This window comes from Chelonia mydas, chromosome 5 (assembly GCF_015237465.2).
Source record: "Chelonia mydas isolate rCheMyd1 chromosome 5, rCheMyd1.pri.v2, whole genome shotgun sequence".
Taxonomy (NCBI): domain Eukaryota; kingdom Metazoa; phylum Chordata; order Testudines; family Cheloniidae; genus Chelonia; species Chelonia mydas.
This window is the reverse complement of record NC_051245.2, coordinates 97339073-97358621: the sequence shown is the minus strand read 5'-3', so window position 1 is coordinate 97358621 and position 19549 is coordinate 97339073. Positions and strand designations below refer to the sequence as shown.

At 43.2% G+C, this 19549-nt stretch overlaps 1 protein-coding gene across 15 annotated transcripts in view; it reads left to right on the top strand.

Moving 5' to 3' along the window:
* TJP2 (tight junction protein 2) overlaps positions 1-19549 on the top strand; it is a 90771-nt gene that overhangs the window by 51196 nt on the left and 20026 nt on the right. For 14 of the 15 annotated variants that reach the window (XM_043547671.1, XM_043547677.1, XM_027827855.3 and 11 more), the window contains 5 exons: positions 9136-9189; positions 12940-13064; positions 14771-14873; positions 15663-16308; positions 18815-18918. In XM_043547671.1, coding sequence (XP_043403606.1) covers positions 9136-9189; positions 12940-13064; positions 14771-14873; positions 15663-16308; positions 18815-18918 — 1032 coding nt within the window. Of the gene's footprint in view, positions 1-2073; positions 3244-9135; positions 9190-12939; positions 13065-14770; positions 14874-15662; positions 16309-18814; positions 18919-19549 lie in introns of those variants that run through there. The other variant, XM_043547668.1, reaches the window with a different exon arrangement.

Sequence of the window (19549 nt, the reverse complement as noted above, 5' to 3'; positions counted from 1 at the left end):
TTGAACAAAACTCTGTGCACCAAATTACTTTCCATGTGAAAAGCATGTCTTGTTTCTCAAGGACTGGCATTCAGTTGCCAAATGAGTGCCATATAGTGGGTGTCTATTAATACTTGTATGATAAGTAATATTTATTATTTGATTTGGGGTGATATGACATTGACTTTACACTGCAAGTCTGTGTACCCTTGTAATACATCTGTCTGGAGAGAAAGGTAGTTCCTTGCTTTGCTTGTGTGGCAGGTAGCAGCACCAATCATGTTGCATATAGCACTGTGCCATCATTACTTGTAGTACTGCCTTGTCTTCTCCCCAGTCTTCTCTGCTTCACTGGGAGTAGGTTCCCCGCTACTCCTCGTGCTGCTTCTCCTCAACGTCTGTGAAGTTAATCAGAATGGACCAGCAAGAGAAGAAAGGCAAGCAGTGTTCCCATTGTGATCATCCTTCGCAAGCTGCTTTTATGGGTCCAGTTTGTCTCGGTTGTCCAGGAACCTCTGAGCCATTCAGCGATCCGGGACTCTGCTTCTTAATGCCTGTCAGCTGCTCTTTTGAAGGAGTTATTTCAGCAGCACAGACGTCTGCACGGGAGGTAGGAAATTCTCCTCCTATTCCTCCCTCTGCTCCAAGATTATCTGTGGAAGATGTGACCTTGCCTCCCACTTTTTTGCCAGACCGTGCCTCTCTTATCACTAAGGCATTTGTGAAGACTCCTTCTGCTTCCCAAGCACTCCCTGTCAAGATTAGCAGACCAGTGACTTTACAAAGAGCTTTCACAGCTCCACCTTACACAAAAGCAGTTCCTTTTACTTCAGCTCCTACAGCTCCAAAGGAAGCGAAGGGAATTCAGTGCAAGCAATGTCCCTGATACCTTTCATAAATGACTCCTTTGAGGAAGGGGAAGTGATGTCCTCTGAGCCTGAGGAAGGGCCATATGAACCACATTCATCCAGCAAATCCCTGATGGAAGTAAAGGGGAGATCCTCTACCAAGGTTACCCGAGTCTCCTCTGACTTCATTGAGGAAGGGAAACTGGTATCCTCCGAGCCTGAGGAAACACCTGGTGAAACAGACTCATCTCGAAGATTCCTGATTGAGGATCTACCCTATCTGTGCAAATATTTTATGAAGCAACTCAGGCTAAAACGTTATACCTCACGAAGTGGCTCAAGGAAATTGCCCCATCTTGTGGAGGAGAAGCCAGATGATACCATTCCCCTTCACCCATCCATCAGTGCCTTAATTAAAAACATCTGGCAGGCTCCAGATGCTCAGTTTATATTACCTACTCATCTGGCTAAGCTTTACAAACTTCCAGCTGAGAAAGGTAAGCGGTGGGCCTCTGCACCAAGAGTTGATTCTGTAATAGCATCTCTCTTCACTAAATCTTCATGTCCTGTTGAGGGAGAAACTGTTCTCACGGACCCTTTAGAACGTAAGGTAGATGAGGCTCTTAAGAGTGCCTATGAATTTGCTACCATTCAGCTTTCAGTCTCCATTTACTCCCTGTATGCAGCTAGGTCACTGGTGGAATGGCTAAGGAAATTATTGCCCCACTCTAAGAGGCCTGTTTCTAGGTCATCTCGGAAGGTGTGCACCCTTTGTGACCTGGCATCCCGCTATCTTCATGATGCAGCCCAGGATTCCCTCCACCTGGCTGCCCATAACATAGCAACTCTCACGGTGGCTAGGAGAGCCCTCTGGCTCTGTCCCTTAACAGGTGGAGAACTTTCAGCCAGACTCAAACTTGTTGGCCTTCCTTATGATGGGGGTCATCTCTTTGGGGAAACCTTAGACCAGGCCTTAAAGGATCTTTCGAAGAGTACAGTTATAGCAGGAGATCACAAAAAACCTCAGGCCTCTAACTCCTTCCGTGCTGCCAACAGGCCTAACAAGGGTGTCAGGTATCCTCTTTCCTCATATAGACCTGGCAGGTATAGATACAGGTATCCGGTAAACCAGTCTGTTCACTTCCCTGGCTACAGGGGAAGAGGTCGGACCAACGAATACCAGCCTCACCAAGAATTCTGACTATCTTTCCCCTCAACAGAGGGTGGCAACAAGGAGGAAGCTTTTGGTTTGTCTCAATCAATGGAAAGAAACTGCCTCCAACAGCAGGCTTCTCTCCTTTATTTTCTGAGACCCTCTGGGTCAAGAACTTCCACCTCTCCCTTGTATTTTCCTCTCCTCGCTGCCCCAAGTCCTGGGGAAAAGAGACATAGTCCTGCTAATTGTGCATCACCTGCAAAACATTCACATCCTCATTCCATTCCACCCAGAGAAGAGGTTCACAAGCATCTAATTTGTTTATTTAGAAGTCCGCAAGGAATCAGGGAGCAACCTTCACATCCTGAAATGAGTACCTCAGTTTGTCTCCAAAAAGGGGTCCGAACTAGAATCCACATGAACTGTGGATCACCAAGATTCTTATCTCCACATGCCATCCACTTCCTAACAGTGGCAATTTTGCCTGGGGAATTATCGCCTGCAGTAACGGACTCCTTCTTTCACCATTGCCTTGGTCCCAGGTCTCTCTGGCAAGATGAAGACTGTCTTTGCAGCCCAGCTGAGAACAGGTGGTGTGGAGCTGTTGGTATATCACTTGGAGAGTTGTTTGTTTCAGGGAGCCTTCTTATCAGTGGCTTGGGGAGTTCCAATTGTGAAGATATTAAAATATCTCATTCTGGAGGTGACCAAGTCCAAAAGGCTGCTGTCTCCTACTCAGCATATGACTTTGGGTTCCTATTTCCTGATATATGTGGGAAGAGCATCCCACTGTTTTGCAGCAGAAGCATGAAAAGTCAGGCATTTTCTATAGATGCTTTTTTGCTCTGGCGGAATCGGTCTTTCATCTCTCTTTCCCTCAGTTACTATGCTGTACAAAAGGTTTGGCAAGACCCAAGCAAACAAGGCCCCCTGTATTGTAATCACTCCCCCTGGTCCAAGCAGGTGTGTCTTGTAGGTCTGGTTCTACTATTGTTGGATAGATCCTGGTTCCTCCTGCAAGTTTTTAACTTCTCACAGCTAGGCACTGTCAACCTATTTCATTTTTTATTACATTTTTCCTATTTAGTATTTACTTTGTGTTTGGAATGCTGTGGACACTCAATCTGGGGACAAGAGGAGAGCCAAGACAGGGCTACCAGTGAGTGCCAAAATCTGTGCTTCCATTTAATGGTTCCTGCTGCCTGTTGCTTGAATAAAATAAGCAACAAGACATCAGAGATACAGAAACAATATTTACAGGTAAAAAATGTTCTGGATGAATTTTTATTTATTTGTTTTAAATTCTGTTCCTCCAAGCTCTGCCAGATCATTTGTACGTGCCCATTTTACTTTTATTTAACTCATTCTTCTACTTAAATGGGTCTATTCATGCTTTGAATTTGGGTCTCTGATCATTCTGTATTAGTGATGTCACAGTGTTTTTACCCATCCCAGACCTGTGCCCTCTCTTTGGATTTCTTGCAACTGACCATTTTGGTTGGTGGTTATTGTTATTATTATTTTTTTTAATATAATGTGTGGGGGTGCAGCGGAATATGTGTATTTTACTTGCTTTTGGCCTGTTTTGTTTTGTTTGTTTGTTTGTTTTTTCCAGACTTGCTGAGCATGTAACTCTTAGGTCTCAATCCTACAAGCTACTTAGCATTCTGGCCCTGATCTAGCAAAGCACGTGGCTGCAATGGGCCTCCTTGCATGCTTAATGTTAAGAGGTTTGCCAAGTCAGGCCAGAGAGCACAGCACCTGCAGGGTGGAGCCCCCATTTTGCTGCACGTTATGGATGAACAGCATTTCTTAAAAATCAGGCCAGCTTTATATTTGCTATGCCACTAGTTGTTTTGGTGGAGGAAGAACTATGAAATTTCAAAACTATTTTGTGAACTAACATTTGTTTAAAGTATGAAGTTATTTTTGAGTAACTCCACACTCCTTTGGGATGCAAAGCCAAGCTTGTTAGTCCTAGGTTCATACAAAACAACTTTCTCCTTGTTGGTGCTGAAGGAACGGTCCTTGATGTAGTAGAATGCGTTGTTGGCAGTTGTCTTGGAAGCTCAATGTTGTTTCCATTCTAGCCCTCCTGGTGAGTCCAGAGAAATATAGGAGATTACGTGGGCAAGCTTGCAAAGCAGGGCTTTGCATTAAACCTGTCCTGTGGAAAAATGACCTGATGTTTTCCAATGTTGCATGAATCTTCAGCAGTTTACAAATGTGTTCCAACACGGAAAGATGAAATATACATGCTATTTTTTGTGTGTGTGTGAACATGTTAAACTTGCCACAAATGCCTGTTTCTCTGTGTTTGACATTTAAGTTAACTTTCTGTGAAGCTTTCTTATATAAAGCTTAGGAGGAAAGATTGTAGGTATAAATCTGCAAAAGTTTACAGCATTCACTGATAATAGACTGATAGTTTATTTTACAGTAAAGTGATCTCTTTAGGGTGTATGGCTAACTGTTTGTCCTGTTTTTATTGATTTAGTATTCAGGAAAAAACAAAACAGTATTTGCAGTCACTGAGAGACTGGCATGAGGTTCCTCTTTAATATTTTGCTCACTTTTTGTTTGCTGGAGCTAAATAAGGCCCTAATCCTGCAAGCATTTATGCATATGAGTAATTTTACATACATGAGTAATCCCTTGAGATCAGTGGGATTACTCACTTGTGAAAAGTTAGTCAGGTCCATAAGATTTTGAAGGATTGGGGCCTAAGAGTTCAGCTTTAAGATTTATTCTGGTCACAGGTTATTACTATAAAATACTACTAGCATAGTCTGACTTTTTAAATAACCACAAATGCACATCTTGTCTTAAAGTTTCTGGTATATTTATAGGAAAAAATATCGTAAGTGTTAACGATTTAGAATTAAAAAAACCTCATGCATATTAATCTGTGTTGAGACATTTAAAGTTAATTGTCTTAATTTGTTTTTTGTGTCTCATAAGTGGAGCTTGCTTAGGTATTAGATTTTTCTTCTTTGTGTTTTGATGTGTTACTGTGTGAAATGACAGCAGGTTTTGTTGAGTATGTAGGCCACTATTGTATTTGAATTACATAACATTGTTGAGTGGTGGAAACTGATGAAAAGACTGGGATGCACAGATTATATACCCTGCAACAATGAAGACCGCTCAAGCTCTACAGAGAATGTGGGCACATGCAGTGAAAAAGTTGAGGATTTTAAAAGGGCACGTGAGTTGGTTTTTACATTATATCTTGTCCTAAGCCCTCCCTACACTTTCACACCCAGGTATTGTTTTTTTTTTTAAAGTGTGTGCTTGGTAACTCAGTAATAAGAAATTGTATAAATATGTGATAATTATCAGCAAGGGTTGTGTGTTCTATACACAGTGTAATTTTTATTCTAGCAAATTGTCATTCAAAATTTCCACCCTTGAATAGTTTCATAATCAAGGGGCTACTGATCCGTCTATTCTAGCTATTAATAAGGCATCTGTCACCTTGGTATCTGAGCACCATGAATATTTAAACAAATCCTGATACTGATATTTTAGTTAGAAGTATTGTACTGGCTGAAGTCACTACAGAACTCATATTGGCTAATTACAGTAAGTTTCATTTATATAGAAAACACCACAGTTCTAGCTGAAGGAAAACCTGAGTAAACTCGCCAAATAGTTACTTCTAGTAATCTGACCAATAAATAGGGTTCTTTTCTTTTGCTTGTGCCTCTTGTCAGCAGTTCTTTCTCTGTGTGTGGGTAATGCAGTAACCATTGTGTTCCTGTGAGACTTTTTAAAAGAAACAAAAACCATAGTCTCCCTTTGCATTTCTTTACAGCTAGCCAATGACATGAAAAAGTCTCAAGAATAAAAGGTGCTTTTTTTCTTGGTGCATTTAGAGTAGAGACCCATCTTCTGCTTTAGGATACTGATTTCTAACAAAGCAGGAATTTTGCTCTTTGATAGAGGGTTAAATCCTAGTTCTGATACAGTCAGAGCTCCTCAGCTGGTGATTTGTAACATTTGTAGTCTTTCCCTCCCTCTCATTCTCCTTCTTTCCATTAATCTGTCAGTATTGGTTAGCATCTCAACACTGGCAAGCAGCAGTACATTTTATAATGTTCAAGAGATTATTAGTTGGAGATTTAGGGCAGTGCAGATGTTTTCAGGGCCTGATAAACTACCAAGGTGACCATTCAGTACTGTACATTATATAGCCTGTGTAATTTTATCAATATGTCAAGAACTAGTTGTCCTGTCTTGGTAATAGATTTTTCCTTCCTTGATTTCTTTTCATGACCAGCTAACATATTTCTAAGCATGACTGTCCTTTTCCACTGACACTGATCTGCTCAGTCTCCACTGCTGGCAGTCTACCAGACAGCTGTGAAAAAACTTCGCTGCTGGATGTTCAGCCTCCAGAGTCTGAACAAAGTCCAGGCACTGTCCCAGTCTTAAGGTCCCTAGGCACAGTCTCAAGGTGCAGATCCTGTCTAGCACCCTGTCCTGACAGCTGTGACCAGGCGGTCCCCAGCCCAGACCCTGGAACCAGTGCTAGCCCCTCCGAATACTGCTGTATCTTTACACACCTTCTCCCAGAACTCCACCCAAAGTTTACGTTTTGAAGGGGCCCCATGGTGGGTATAGCATATAACACACAGACACTTTCCACAGAAATCTAACACAGAATTGCTCTTTATTTAATCACAAGAAATGTACAGATCTGTAATAAATAAATAAATTAAATTAAATAAACCCTACATGCATTTCCCTACCTCCGTTTCCTCATCACTCTAGACTCTAGAGCATTCTTTGGGCTAGGCTCAGGATTCGTTCAGCGTCCTTGTGTTGTAACGCATGGCTTGTGTTCTGAAACATGGAGCCTTTTCCCCAGGTCAGCTTGCTTCCTCTGACCTTGGCCAGTCTATTCCTTTCCTCTCCATCACTTGACACCGTAATATGCCCAGGGCCGGCCTCAGAATCTTGAGGGGAGGGACAGTAAGACTATTTGAAATATACACCAAATTTAACTGACTGACTCATTTTACACTAAAAATGTTTTGGCTGTTGGTGGGGGGAGTCCTTTCAGATTTTACCACGACTAGCCCACAACCTGTTGTTGCAGAAATTGAGCCCAGCTGCTTGTCCTTCCAATTTTAGAGATCATTTGATATCTGCTCACATTTTTAAGGCTCTCTTCAAGGGAAACTGCAGGATGGAAATGACAGCTGAGATCCCCCTGCTCCCAAGCCAGTGCTGCATATAGTTTTAAAAACCAACCAAACAAACAAACGAGAAAAGCAGAACTGAAAACGCATCAGTTCCCAAGGATTTTTTTCTGTGCAGGGTTCTCCCACATGTTGGCAGAAGGTAGAGAGAGACAACAAAGTGGCAACTAGCAGCAGAAATTTAAGTGTCTAGTTCTACTGGCCAGCTGGTGACATGGGAATAGCTGGAAGCACCATTATTTGACAGATGATGATTTCACTGACCATGTGTTTCAGCAAGTAGGTTAATCTACTCAACCCAGGGCAAGAATGCTTTAATAGTAATGATTTTAACTCCATAACTCTTTCTCTGTCTCTGTCTCACTAGGCTAGATGAGAAGACAGATGTCTTAAAATATTTATTTCTATAGGTTTTAACACTACCTCCTCCCTCCATAAAACCTCTGCTTTGACTTTTATAGTGTATTTTTGTTAGTTGTAGTTCTAGATCTTGATTTGTAGGATCTACTAACTTCAGAATTAGAAAATTGAGATTATCTATCCATTTTTAGAGAGACAGTATTGGTGCATTATTAATATAAAGATGTTTGTATTGATGTATGCTAAGATGTATTTCTGTATTATAAACTGTTTGATAAGAGTAAGGAATATTTTGGGTGTTCCGTAAATAATGTTTGGAGCAGGGACTACAAGCTTTTTTTCATCCAGTGACCCCCCGCAGTGAAACACGACCACCTAATCCAGGTATACCCAGAATCCGCTGTCTGGATTCTTTCCCTGTGACGCTTCATGGGGTCTTTGATCATCCAAGAGAACAGAAACAACTGTGTGCTTAATGGTCTGCTGCTGCAATAAAACAATGGTACTGGAAACACTGGGTACACTTCAAAATAGCTAATTAAGATGGGGATAGCCTAATAGAGGTGGACTTATTGTAGTGTTAACTATACTTCTAAAAACACTACACTTATGCACTTCCTTCCTTCACGTCTACCCCTTTCTTGATTAGTTGTTAAAGCTGGTCAAAGTTCTATTTAAACTATTTTTCTATAGAAAACTGGGGTTTTGTGTAACAGAATTTTTTGCAAAAAGTGTCTGCTTTCCATGAAACATGTCTACTTTCAGTAGACAAACTGAAGTGAACATCGTTTTTGTTCATAAACAGAAAATTTCCATTCAGAAATGCTACCTTGGTGCCCCATGGGATTATTTCTTTTTTCTCTGTGGGCCAGACACACTGCAAGATTACATGTGATTCCTGTGATGCACCACAGCATCTCAGCAAGAAGGGAGACTGTGGTGCGTCATAGGAGATGTAATCCAGCCAAGTCTGTTACCCTGGCTCCCTAACATCAATGCTGAGTTTTTCTTATTTACTTAGGTTTGGATGTTTTTCTTCTTCTTCCTAAAACTTATTGCTGCTAAGTTAGCATCTTGGGGAGGGGCTTCCACTTGTAAATACTCTTTAGCACTGGAATCTTATTAACTATGATGTAGAATTCAAAGTCAGATTTCCAGTCATTGATTAGGAATGGATTCTAAATTGCCCTTGGTCTTGAATTTGCAATATTTTGTCCATTTTCAGAATCCAGACAGTTAATGGCAATATGTTGTGATTTATTTTGTTTTGGCCTTGGCAGTGTTCCCTGCACAGGGTGTTACCAGAGTGTATGTACGGGTGCACACACAAAGGTATGCATATATAATGCATATATATATAACCTGCTAAATTCAAAATATACATTCCCTCTCCAATTTTTTTCATTTAGTCTCATTGTCATTTGACATAAAAACAAATGTGTTCTATAGCTAACGCCATCGAATACTTAAATTAGTTGTTTCAACAATTTCTGAAATGGAAACTTCCAGATTTTATTTTGGGGTAGTTATTTGTTTATGTTGCTTGTTGGTTAATTGCTTTTTGGTTTTGGTTTTTGTGTAACAGGCCCCAGGCATGGAAGAGCTGATATGGGAACAGTACACTGTGACCTTACAAAAGGTGAGAGTGTGTGTTTATATTTTTAGTTTTCAGATGCTCTCTTGCTCCTTTTATTTTAAACATGTGCTACTACAATTTTTATTAACATATTTGGAGCTGAAACTTTGTTATTTTTGTTGACCAAAATGGATATGGCTCATCTTAAGGTTTTTTCAGTGCTGGGTAATCACAAAATGCTCATGATTTTTTAAATCTATTTTTAAAAGACTCCATTAAAATGCCGTCTTTATTACTGTTTGGTTTTGAGCAATGACGGTCTAAATGCAATATGTACCAGCCAAATAGATAAATATGTAATTGACTAAAAAACAGGATAACCCTGTTAGCAGATACAGTTACCAGGGATACTTCATAATCTCAGATGTGGAGCTGCATTGCAAATACGTTGAGAAATCAATGGAAATGTATACCATTATACTGAAGAGTAGAATCTGATGTAAAAATTATTGTAATCATGATTAAGGCTGCGATTCTGTCACGGCGGTCGTGGAAGTCATGGATTCCATGACTTTCCACGACCTCCATGACTTCTGCAGCTGCAGTGGCTGGTGCAGCTGACCCTGGGAAGCGCTCAAGCACCAGCAGTCCTGGGGGCAGCCCAAGCAGCGGCCCCAGGGATCGCCCGAGCATCCATCCCAGGGGCGGCCGTGGGGATCGCCCAAGCAGCAACGGCCACAGGGGTGGCTGGGGCGGCGACCCCAGAGGCCATCGGGAGAGCCGTCCCCAGGGGCCTCAGAGCAGTGGGCCACCAGAGGCAGTCAGCCCACACTGCTGGAGCATGGGGCAGAGATTTAGTAATAGGTATTTATAGTAAAAGTCATGGACAGGTCATGGGCTGTGAATTTTTGTTTGTTGCCTGTGACCTGTCTATGACCTTTACTAAAAATACCCATGACTAAATCTTAGCCTTAATCATAATTATCAAATGCACGTGCTGCTATTACATGAGAGAATAGTACAACATGTACGACTCTTAATTTTCCTCTATTAAAGGCAATGTCAGATATTTCTATCTTTTGAAAACAAATTTTATTTCTGTACATTTTGGGGACTGCAAGGATGGTTCTACACGCTTTTGCATTGCCTGGACATGCCAGGCCCTGGAGCAAAATAGAGCAGCTCTGATGTTCTCTCTCTGTCCTGCCTGACTCTGGCCCCCATAGGCCATTTGGATGGCCAGGGGATCAGCTAAAGGTTGCAGCTTCCTTATCCTACAATTTATTGCCTGCTCTGCTCAAATGAGGCAGAGGTCCTACAGACAACAGCCTCCTTCACAACACAACCCTGATTCGTTCACAGAGCATCATCCCTCCTGTGCACTGAATAAGGCAGGAGTCTTCAAAAATAGCATGTTATCTTATAATTGAAGATTGTATCATAATACATACATGCAAGGGGGCAAATTAAGGTTGCACAGGCAGCCTTAATTCTGGTTTCCTAAATTTTGAGTGGTTGCCTTTGCAAACTTAATATTCTTTTAATGTAATTTTTTTGGGAAATAATGTATCTTATATGCAGTGACCTGCTAGTTTTCATTATCTGCTACAGAAGACTGAGCACACATCTGTATGGCCCCACAAAGGGAATGCGTGTAGCTTTTCGTTTCTTGGAGATGTAAAGGCAGATTTAAAATCCAGAGGACATTCCCAACCAGATCAGCAGTGGTTTCAGTTCTGAAGGGGGGGGGGGGGCGTAACGCACGTAGACAGATTGGCAATGACTTTATCCTCATTCATGAAGAGGCAGAATAAATTACTCATACTAAATTATTATTTTCCATGAATATAAATGTAATAATAATGTTGTGCTAATTATTATAAATGCAAAACCACTTCAAAAACCCACTCTTAAATACAATGGTTAAATTCAGTCAAGAAATGCAAAAGCTGGGGATTGGACAGTAATGTTTACTTAAAAAGAAAAGGAGTACTTGTGGCACCTTAGAGACTAACCAATTTATTTGAGCATAAGCTTTCGTGAGCTACAGCTCACTTCATCGGATGCATACTGTGGAAAGTATAGAAGATCTTTTTATACACAGAAAGCATGAAAAAATGGGTGTTTACCACTACAAAAGGTATGCATCCGATGAAGTGAGCTGTAGCTCACGAAAGCTTATGCTCAAATAAATTGGTTAGTCTCTAAGGTGCCACAAGTACTCCTTTTCTTTTTGCGAATACAGACTTACATGGCTGTTACTCTGAAACCTAATGTTTACTTGGCTGCACTGTCACATCCTATGTGCCTTTGATGGTACATAGTACATTTAAACTTTGTTATATCCACACTAAAGTACATATTTGACTGGAAAAACAGGAATAGAAAATATTGTAACATGCAACGTGGTTTAGTTAACATTGTTCCCTTGCATTCCCTGATTTGCTGATTAAGTTACTATGTAATAAATCTGCATTTAAAAAAAAAAATGCAAAGGGCCTGATTCTTAGCTTGTGTAAATCAACACAGCTCCATTGGGCCAAGTTGTGTCAGTTTGTACCATCTAAGGCTGCTGCCCAAATGGTCTCGAGCTTGTTGAGATAACAAGCTCCATTAGTTCTCTCAGAGAATCAAGTCTTAATTCTGTGCTGTTTTTAGCTTGAGGCGTCCTGAACCTGGCCAGTGTCAACCAAGGCTCAGTGCGTCAAATCAACTTCATAAAACTATTTATTGGCCTTGCCCTGCTCCTACTGAGAGAACTGAGTTTTGCCACTGCTGTCAGTGGGAGTATGGCTAGCACAGGAAGGGCTGTGAAATACATAAATTAAACTGAAAAAATGAAGAGAAAAATTTTTTTTCTTCTCTAATGTTTCAGTTATAGTGAACTTTGTAACAAGTAACTTTAGGTATTTTTAAAAAAAGACAGAAATGTGACTAAGTATACCAGATGATACTGGCTCTCCAGCTGTACTAAATGATCAGTCAGAATGCACACATACACACAAACACACTCCTGAGTGTAGAGTGTGTGTGCGCGCATGTGTGTATGTGTGTGTCTGTTTTTTTATATATATATATAAATAATACACACTCTGTTGTACTTCTCTGCATTCAGGATTTATTGGTGTTCTGGTTTAGATACAAGTCTTGCTTCCTCTTTCATTGCCCCAGTATATGCTTTTCTGGTTCACATTCAAGCATCCCAAAAGCCCCATGTTATGACAGCCTACGCTTTCTTCAGAGGCAGGTTTGGCATAGGTACCTCCATGATCTATTAATGCACTGCTTGCGGGTGGTGGATGGTGACACCAGACACTTATGAACTTAGTACACGTTTGTAGCTTTTTTTTTATCAGCAACAATTTTGCATAGTCCATTTCATGAAGTAGTAATTAGAATTTAGATAGCATTGCATGTTCAGTTGTTAATTGCTAGAAAGACTGCTCCAGGGTCTTGAGCATTCACTAATCAATTGTAGCTTTCTACTTGGCAGTTAATTCAGTGTGAATTGTTAGCATTGATGGGGAAAAAACAAGAGATCGCACAGGAAACGGCTAGTCCTCTCATCATTTTTATTGGTCACAGGATGACATGCCTGCTTGGTTTTTGACTTTCACAATGGAAACCTCAAATTGGTTACTTTGTGGATTGTTTTTTCATTCTAGTTTGTGCAACGGTACATATGAACTGCATTTTTCTATATAAAGTGAGTGTCGCTGTGATGACAGTCTATTGGCTTAATCATAATCTCTGTCTCCATGTTGAAATGTAATAGTGTTCAGTTTTATGTATGTGTGGGGGGTATTTTTTTAGGATTCAAAAAGAGGGTTTGGGATTGCAGTTTCCGGTGGCAGAGACAACCCTCATTTTGAAAATGGTGAAACGTCCATCGTTATCTCCGATGTACTCCCAGGTGGCCCAGCAGATGGATTACTTCAGTAAGTGTGCTTCCTTATATCCTCCATGACTGGAATGTTTTGCAGATAAAGGGAATGAATATAGCCTTCATAAAGGTGCAGATTTGATTTGAGAGCCTGCCCCAGCGACTTGATCCAGGGTGTTTCTTTCTGTAGACTTCTGTGTCAACTGTCCATATTTTAAATGAAATCATACCTCTTTTTCCTTTATCTCATAAACAAGTTAATCTACTTTAATGGTGGTATATTGTATTGTTCTATACGTAAGCATGTCTTATTTGTGTGTTTTTTAAGAAAAAAAAAAACTTTAGCAGGACATTACTTCTCATGGCAGCCTTCTTCACATGCACAGTGTCCTTGTTATCAGCTTTCAAATGCTGGCTATAATGTTGGCCCTTAGCACAACAATATCCGAACCCATTTGCCTCCACATCTAATGTGTTTGCATGATGTCTTCGTTTAGGCATTGTCTGCACTAGATCTGTTTTCCTGACATTTTCCATTATTTATGCTGCTTGTGTAGCTCTGCCAGCCATAGGAATGTGGGGATGCTAATGTAGTCCAGCCAGCAGTGACTGCCTGTTTTAGCGACTGTATCATCTAGAACTGCTATGACCAAGGTCAGACAACACAGAAGTTAAATGCCAATGGCTTTATCTATGCTAGGGCGACCTACTTATGGAGCTGTAGTGGTGGGAAATTTTACAGAAAAAAGGTTTGTTGTTCACATCCCCCTGGAGATTAATCTTTTTTCCTCTGTAAAATGTAGCTAGTTGCTCATATTCACCTAGATTAGCTAGGGGTTAATGCCCAGAGTGTGACTTTTGGCTAGCACAGTTGGTTTACAACAGAAAAATCTTCTTCCAGAGTGGGCAGGAGAACTGTACAATAACCTTGCCAAGAACTGTAAGCAAACAGTGCTTGACAACATTTGTGGAATGTTGTTGTGGCTATAACAGTTCAAGCCATAGCATCAGGTGGAATAAAGGCTGTAGTTCTAATGTGGCTGTGGAAACCTCTGCTGGAGGTAAAATTCTTAAAATGTGTGTCAAGGTTTTAAAAGAATGCACCCACTGACCCTTAGCAGATTTTGTAAGTTATTGTATACAGTGTTGTAGCCATGTATTCATGGACTGAATAGACACACTGGATTTATGGCTTATTACAACGATCTATAATCCACTAACACACACACACACACACCCGGCTGTCTTCCCCCCTTCCCCCTTTTTTCCCCCCCCTGTAACTGGAGGGGTGTAAATGGGCCATTTGACCTTGAATGGTACCTTGGAATGTATGCTTATGCTAAACCATCTGTTCCACCTTATATTTAGCTGTGACAGTCTGAATATCTATCCCAGACCTGAAAAAGAGCTCTCTGTAGCTCAAAAGCTTGTCTCTCTCACCAACAGAAGTTGGTCCAATAGAAGATATTACCTCACCCACCTTGTCTTGTAAGTTATTGTCGATCCTATAATCAGCACATCCATCAATCACGGACAGAGGCATTTAAACCAAGAACCACAAACAATCAATGAATTGCTAAAACTGGAAGAAGTCTTCAGCATGTGGCCTTATTTAAGCTCTCCCAGTTTATATAAACTAATGTGTATGTTTAAGAATAGCTTGTGTTCTGTTTTTGTTAGTGAATGCACAGGACATTCAGAACAAAAGTGGAACTCAATTAAAGGATGTACCTTCTAATTGATCATGTGCTTTTTTTGTAGAGAAAATGACCGAGTGGTCATGGTTAATGGGACCCTGATGGAAAATGTTCCCCATTCTTTTGCAGTGCAGCAGTTAAGAAAAAGTGGGAAAGTGGCTGTCATTGTAAGTTAACAATTACAAATTCTTTGCATTATAGTTGTACCTATAACCCCAACCAAGATCAGTACCTACTGTGCTAGGTGTAAAACCATCCCTGCCCTAAAGAGCTTGCAATTTAAATAAAAAAGCCAAAATCTGTATGGGGAGAGGAGAATATTATCCCTGTTTTACAGATGGAGAACTGAAGCAAGCGGGGAGGGATCAGGTGACATGCCCAGTGTAACACAAGGAGCCTGTCTGTGGCAGAGCAGGAAATGAGCTCAGATTTCCTGAATCTTAGTGCAGTGTCTTAACCATATAATCAACCACAGTTAATGTTTCTGTTGTTGCCTTATTATTAAGAAGGAGACAACATGCTGTACCCTGTACAAGACACACAACATACACTCCCTTTCCAAAGAGCTTACGTCTAAACAGGCTTTGCACATGTCTTACCTCCCTTAACTAGAGAGTATTGTTTGCTTCGGCACAGCACAGTTTTTAGAAGCTTTTTAAGAAAAATTACTTTATCAACTTATGCAGTTAAAGCAATTAAAAAAAACAACAACCCACTCTTGCTCTGTTTACATGGATGAAATTAAGGGGATGTTTCTAACAACTGACATAGAATTTTAACCATATCACGTCACAGTGTTTTGAATACAAAGCTTCTTGAATAATAAGCTGCTTAGAGGCTCTTGCTTTTATGACCTAGCATTTGAGATTTTCAGCATTTGGAATATGATTTAAAATGGATGTTGAGAGAGGTGCTGGTTCTCTTCTTTGTTTTTGTTTTGTTTTTAATACAAACAGGTAGTGAAAAGACCACGGAAAGTGCAGCTCACCGCTCTAAGGAGAAGCCCCTCTCTTGACTATGATGATAGAGCTTTCGATGTACTGGATGACCAAGTAGAGTTTGATGGCAGGAGTGCTCGAAGTGGTTATAGTGATCGGAGCTGGCATAGCGGCCATGGAGGGCGCAGCCAAAGCTGGGGAAACAGCCCTGATAGGAGCTACCGAAGAGATCAAGATAGAGGGCGCAACTACAGCAGAGACCACAGCAGGGAACGCAGCTACAGCCGGGATGGACGTCGTGGCAGGAGCATCGACAGGGAGAGAAGCTTGGACCGAGAACGCAGAAGAGACCGGAGCAGGGGCAGGAGCATCGACAGGGAGAGAAGCTTGGACCGAGAACGCAGAAGAGACCGGAGCAGGGGCAGGAGCATCGATAGGGATGATAGCTATGAACGTGGCGCTGGTGACTACAGCCCAGCCAGGGATTACAGTCACAGACATCAGCCTGACCCTAGATATGACAAGGAAGCAAGGAGTCATAGTCGAGACAGACTGAATTCCCACAGCCCCTTGCCTGAACCACGACACCAACACGAGTACCCGGGACAACAGTACCAGGATAGACCTATTGGTGTTCTCCTAACAAAAAGCAAACCCAATGAAGGTAGCTGTGGCAGGAGGGGGGAAATGCTTCTGGTGAAAGGATAGATTTTAAGGGGAAAATGCTGTTCTCTCCATTGGCTATTGGGTGGGTGGCTTTAATACTCTACATACAACCGCTTACCTACATTCCTCTTCCACTCACTTACCATTGTGTATAGGTGCCATCCAGTGGTGAGCTGGATCCGGTTCGCTGGAACCTGTGAGGGACAACTGGTTCTAAAAGGGCTTCTAAATTTAACAACCGGCCAAAAGTGGCGCCTTAGGTGCCAACTCTGTCAGTGCTCTGGGGCTGGAGCACTCACGGGGAAAATTTGGTGGGTGCAGCTCCCCGCCCCGCCCCAGCTCACCTCCGCTCCGCCTCCACCCCTGAGTTACTCTCCGCCCCGCTCTGCTTCTCTCCCCGCCCCGACTTCCTGTGAATCAGCTGTTTACGCGGGAAGCCTGGGAGGGCTGAGAAGCAAGCGGTGGCTTCGCGCTCAGGCCCAAGGAGGCGGAGCAGAGGTGAGCTGGGGGAGGGCGGGGTGCGCGCAGGGGAACTGCTCCCCACCCCAGCTCACCTCTGCCTCCCTGGGCCTGAGCACAAAGCTGCCGCTTGCTTCTCAGCCCTCCTAGGCTTCCCGCGCGAGCAGCTGATTCGCAGGAAGCTGGGAGGTCGGGGGGAGAGAAGCAGAGCAGGGCGGAGCGTAACTCGGGCGGAGGTGGAACGGAGGTGAGCTGGGGCGGGGCGGGGAGCTGCACCCAGCAAATTTTCTCCATGGAGTCGGTGCCTAAGGCGCCACTTTTGATGTGATCAATAGAGGGAGCAGGTGCTACCCTGCCCCTAGGAGCCAGAGGGACCTGCCGGATGCTTCCTGGGAGCCACCCAGGTAAGCACTGCTGAGACTCCTCACCTCGCCCCCTGGCAGGGCCTTCTGGCTCTTAGGGGCGGTGTGGGGTGGGCACCCACTACGGTGGCCCATGAGACCCTCCTGCCCGGATCCTGGGGCAGACTGGGGAGGGGGGTGGATGGGGCAGGCTCTGGGGGGTGGGCCACGATCCCCTCGTGGGGTGAGGAGGGAACTGGTTGTTAAGATTTTGGCAGCTCATCACTGGTGCCATCTACTCTTTGTCCTTGGACATGGGACTTCCTCTTTGCCTGTACCATCCACTGCTCTAGTCTCTCCAGATCACTGTGCACTCTTGTACTTTCCTACGATGAGCTCACTACCCTTGTGATGGAATCCACAACTTTGATCATGGTTAAGTTTACACCAAAGTTAAATTTATGCCTGGCTCTTATAGATTAAAGAGAACCTGCTGCATCCTGTCTTTTAGTGTTTGGTTTAGTTTAGGTTATTTGCTTTAGTGGAAGGCAGGCGAGGTTTCCAAAAGTGTAGTTTGGGTGAAATGCGTTGATACATGGACCTCTAATGGCTCAGGTTCTGGTTCAAACTAGAACTGGTTCATTCATCACTAGAGTAATTAAAAAGTAAACTTTTAACAAAACGTTGGAGGCTGCATGGTAGGGGGTGTGTGTGCGCATGATCTTAATAGTGTCGCAAAAATACATGTTGTGCAACAAAACTATACTTTAGATTGGGTTGTGTCAGCATTTTACTTTATAAATCCTGTCTTCCTGGGATTTATAGAAATCCACTGCTTGGGGGCACTTGACATATTGCAAATCGTCTCTCCACAGGAACACCTGTTCTTCTAATCTGGAACACACCACTGCATCTATCTTAATAGCATTGGTGGAGGGGGGAGGCTTATGTTTTGTTTTGTTTTTATAAAAATTAATTTTGTACATGACAGGATCACTTTCATTATGAGTTTACAAAAAAAAAAAGATGCTCCTATATGTAAAGCTAATGCACATGGAGATACGTACCGTGTATGTAGAGAAAATCTGTTTAGTGACTTTGCTGAAGAAGTTTGTACATAGATAAGAGGTGGTACAAAATCACCATGACCATTCAGAGCTGTAGAAGCCTGTTTGGCGATGGGACTATACTGGCATAAAGCCAGAGGAGCCAACTCCCTCCCAATCCCCCAATATAGGGGGTGTATCTGAGGAGGGGAGGGGCCATGGCTCCACTCCTCAAATTCTGTAGTCTCTTGGGGCTATGGAAAGTTATCCTGAGTTGGTGCAGCTAACATTGTGGCCATGACGAGCCACTGCCATTTGAGAGTGGGGGAACCATAAATGCCACCCTGAGATGCCCCCACTGCCTTCCCCAGCCTCCTGCACTAGCAGAATATGGCACAGGAGAGAATATGACCCATGAGGTACAAAAACCTGTCATTAAAAAAGTGAAATGTGAGACTGTAGGCAGTGTAGAACTGATATCCCATCCTTGAGTCTCACCATGTTACCTCTGCTTCTTAAGGTGCCTGATTCCCTTTTACTATAAAGTGCTGTGTTGCATGTGATTGTGGATGATGTGTACTCAGAGTAGTTATTAGATGTAAACACTTACTCGTTCTGCCAACCTACAGGCTGTGGATTTTTTTCCTTCCTTTTCCAGAGTATGGTCTCCGACTTGGAAGTCAGATTTTCATAAAAGAAATGACCGGTACTGGCCTGGCAACTAAAGATGGTAATCTGTATGAAGGAGACATAATACTCAAGGTGTGTTGTGGACAAAGGCAGGGCCAGCTCTAGAATTTTTGCCGCCTCAAGCAAAAAAAATTTTGACAGCCCCGCTTTTTTCTCGTGCCCCCCGGCCCCGCCTCCTCCCCCCGGGCGTGCCACATTTCCCCCCCTCCCCCTTATGGCTTCCTGCGGCTCCCCCCACCCCAATCCTCCGCCCTAGCTCACCTCCGCTCTGCCTGCTCCCCTGAACACGCCGCCGCTCCGCTTCTCCCCCCCTCCCTCTCAGGTGAGGGAGGGGCAGCATGTTCAGGGGAGCAGGCGGAGCGGAGGTGAGCGAGGGTGGGGGGGAGCACAGGAAGTAACGGGGGGGGGTAGAGGAACCGCTCCCCGCTCCAGCTCACCTCCGCTCCACCACTGCTGCCTCCCCCGACCGCGCCGCCGCTCGACTTCTCTGTCTCGGCAAGCCTGGGAGGGAGGGGGGAGAAGCGGAGCGGCGGCGCGCTCAGGGAGCAGGCGGAGGCGAGCTGGGGCGGTGGGGGCACATTTCTAGGGGGCGGCAGGGCCGGTGCCGGAATGCCGTCCCTAGAAATGTGCCGCCCCAAGCACCTGCTTGTTTTGCTGGTGCCTAGAGCCGGCCCTGGACAAAGGCATGCTGAAGCTGTGTACA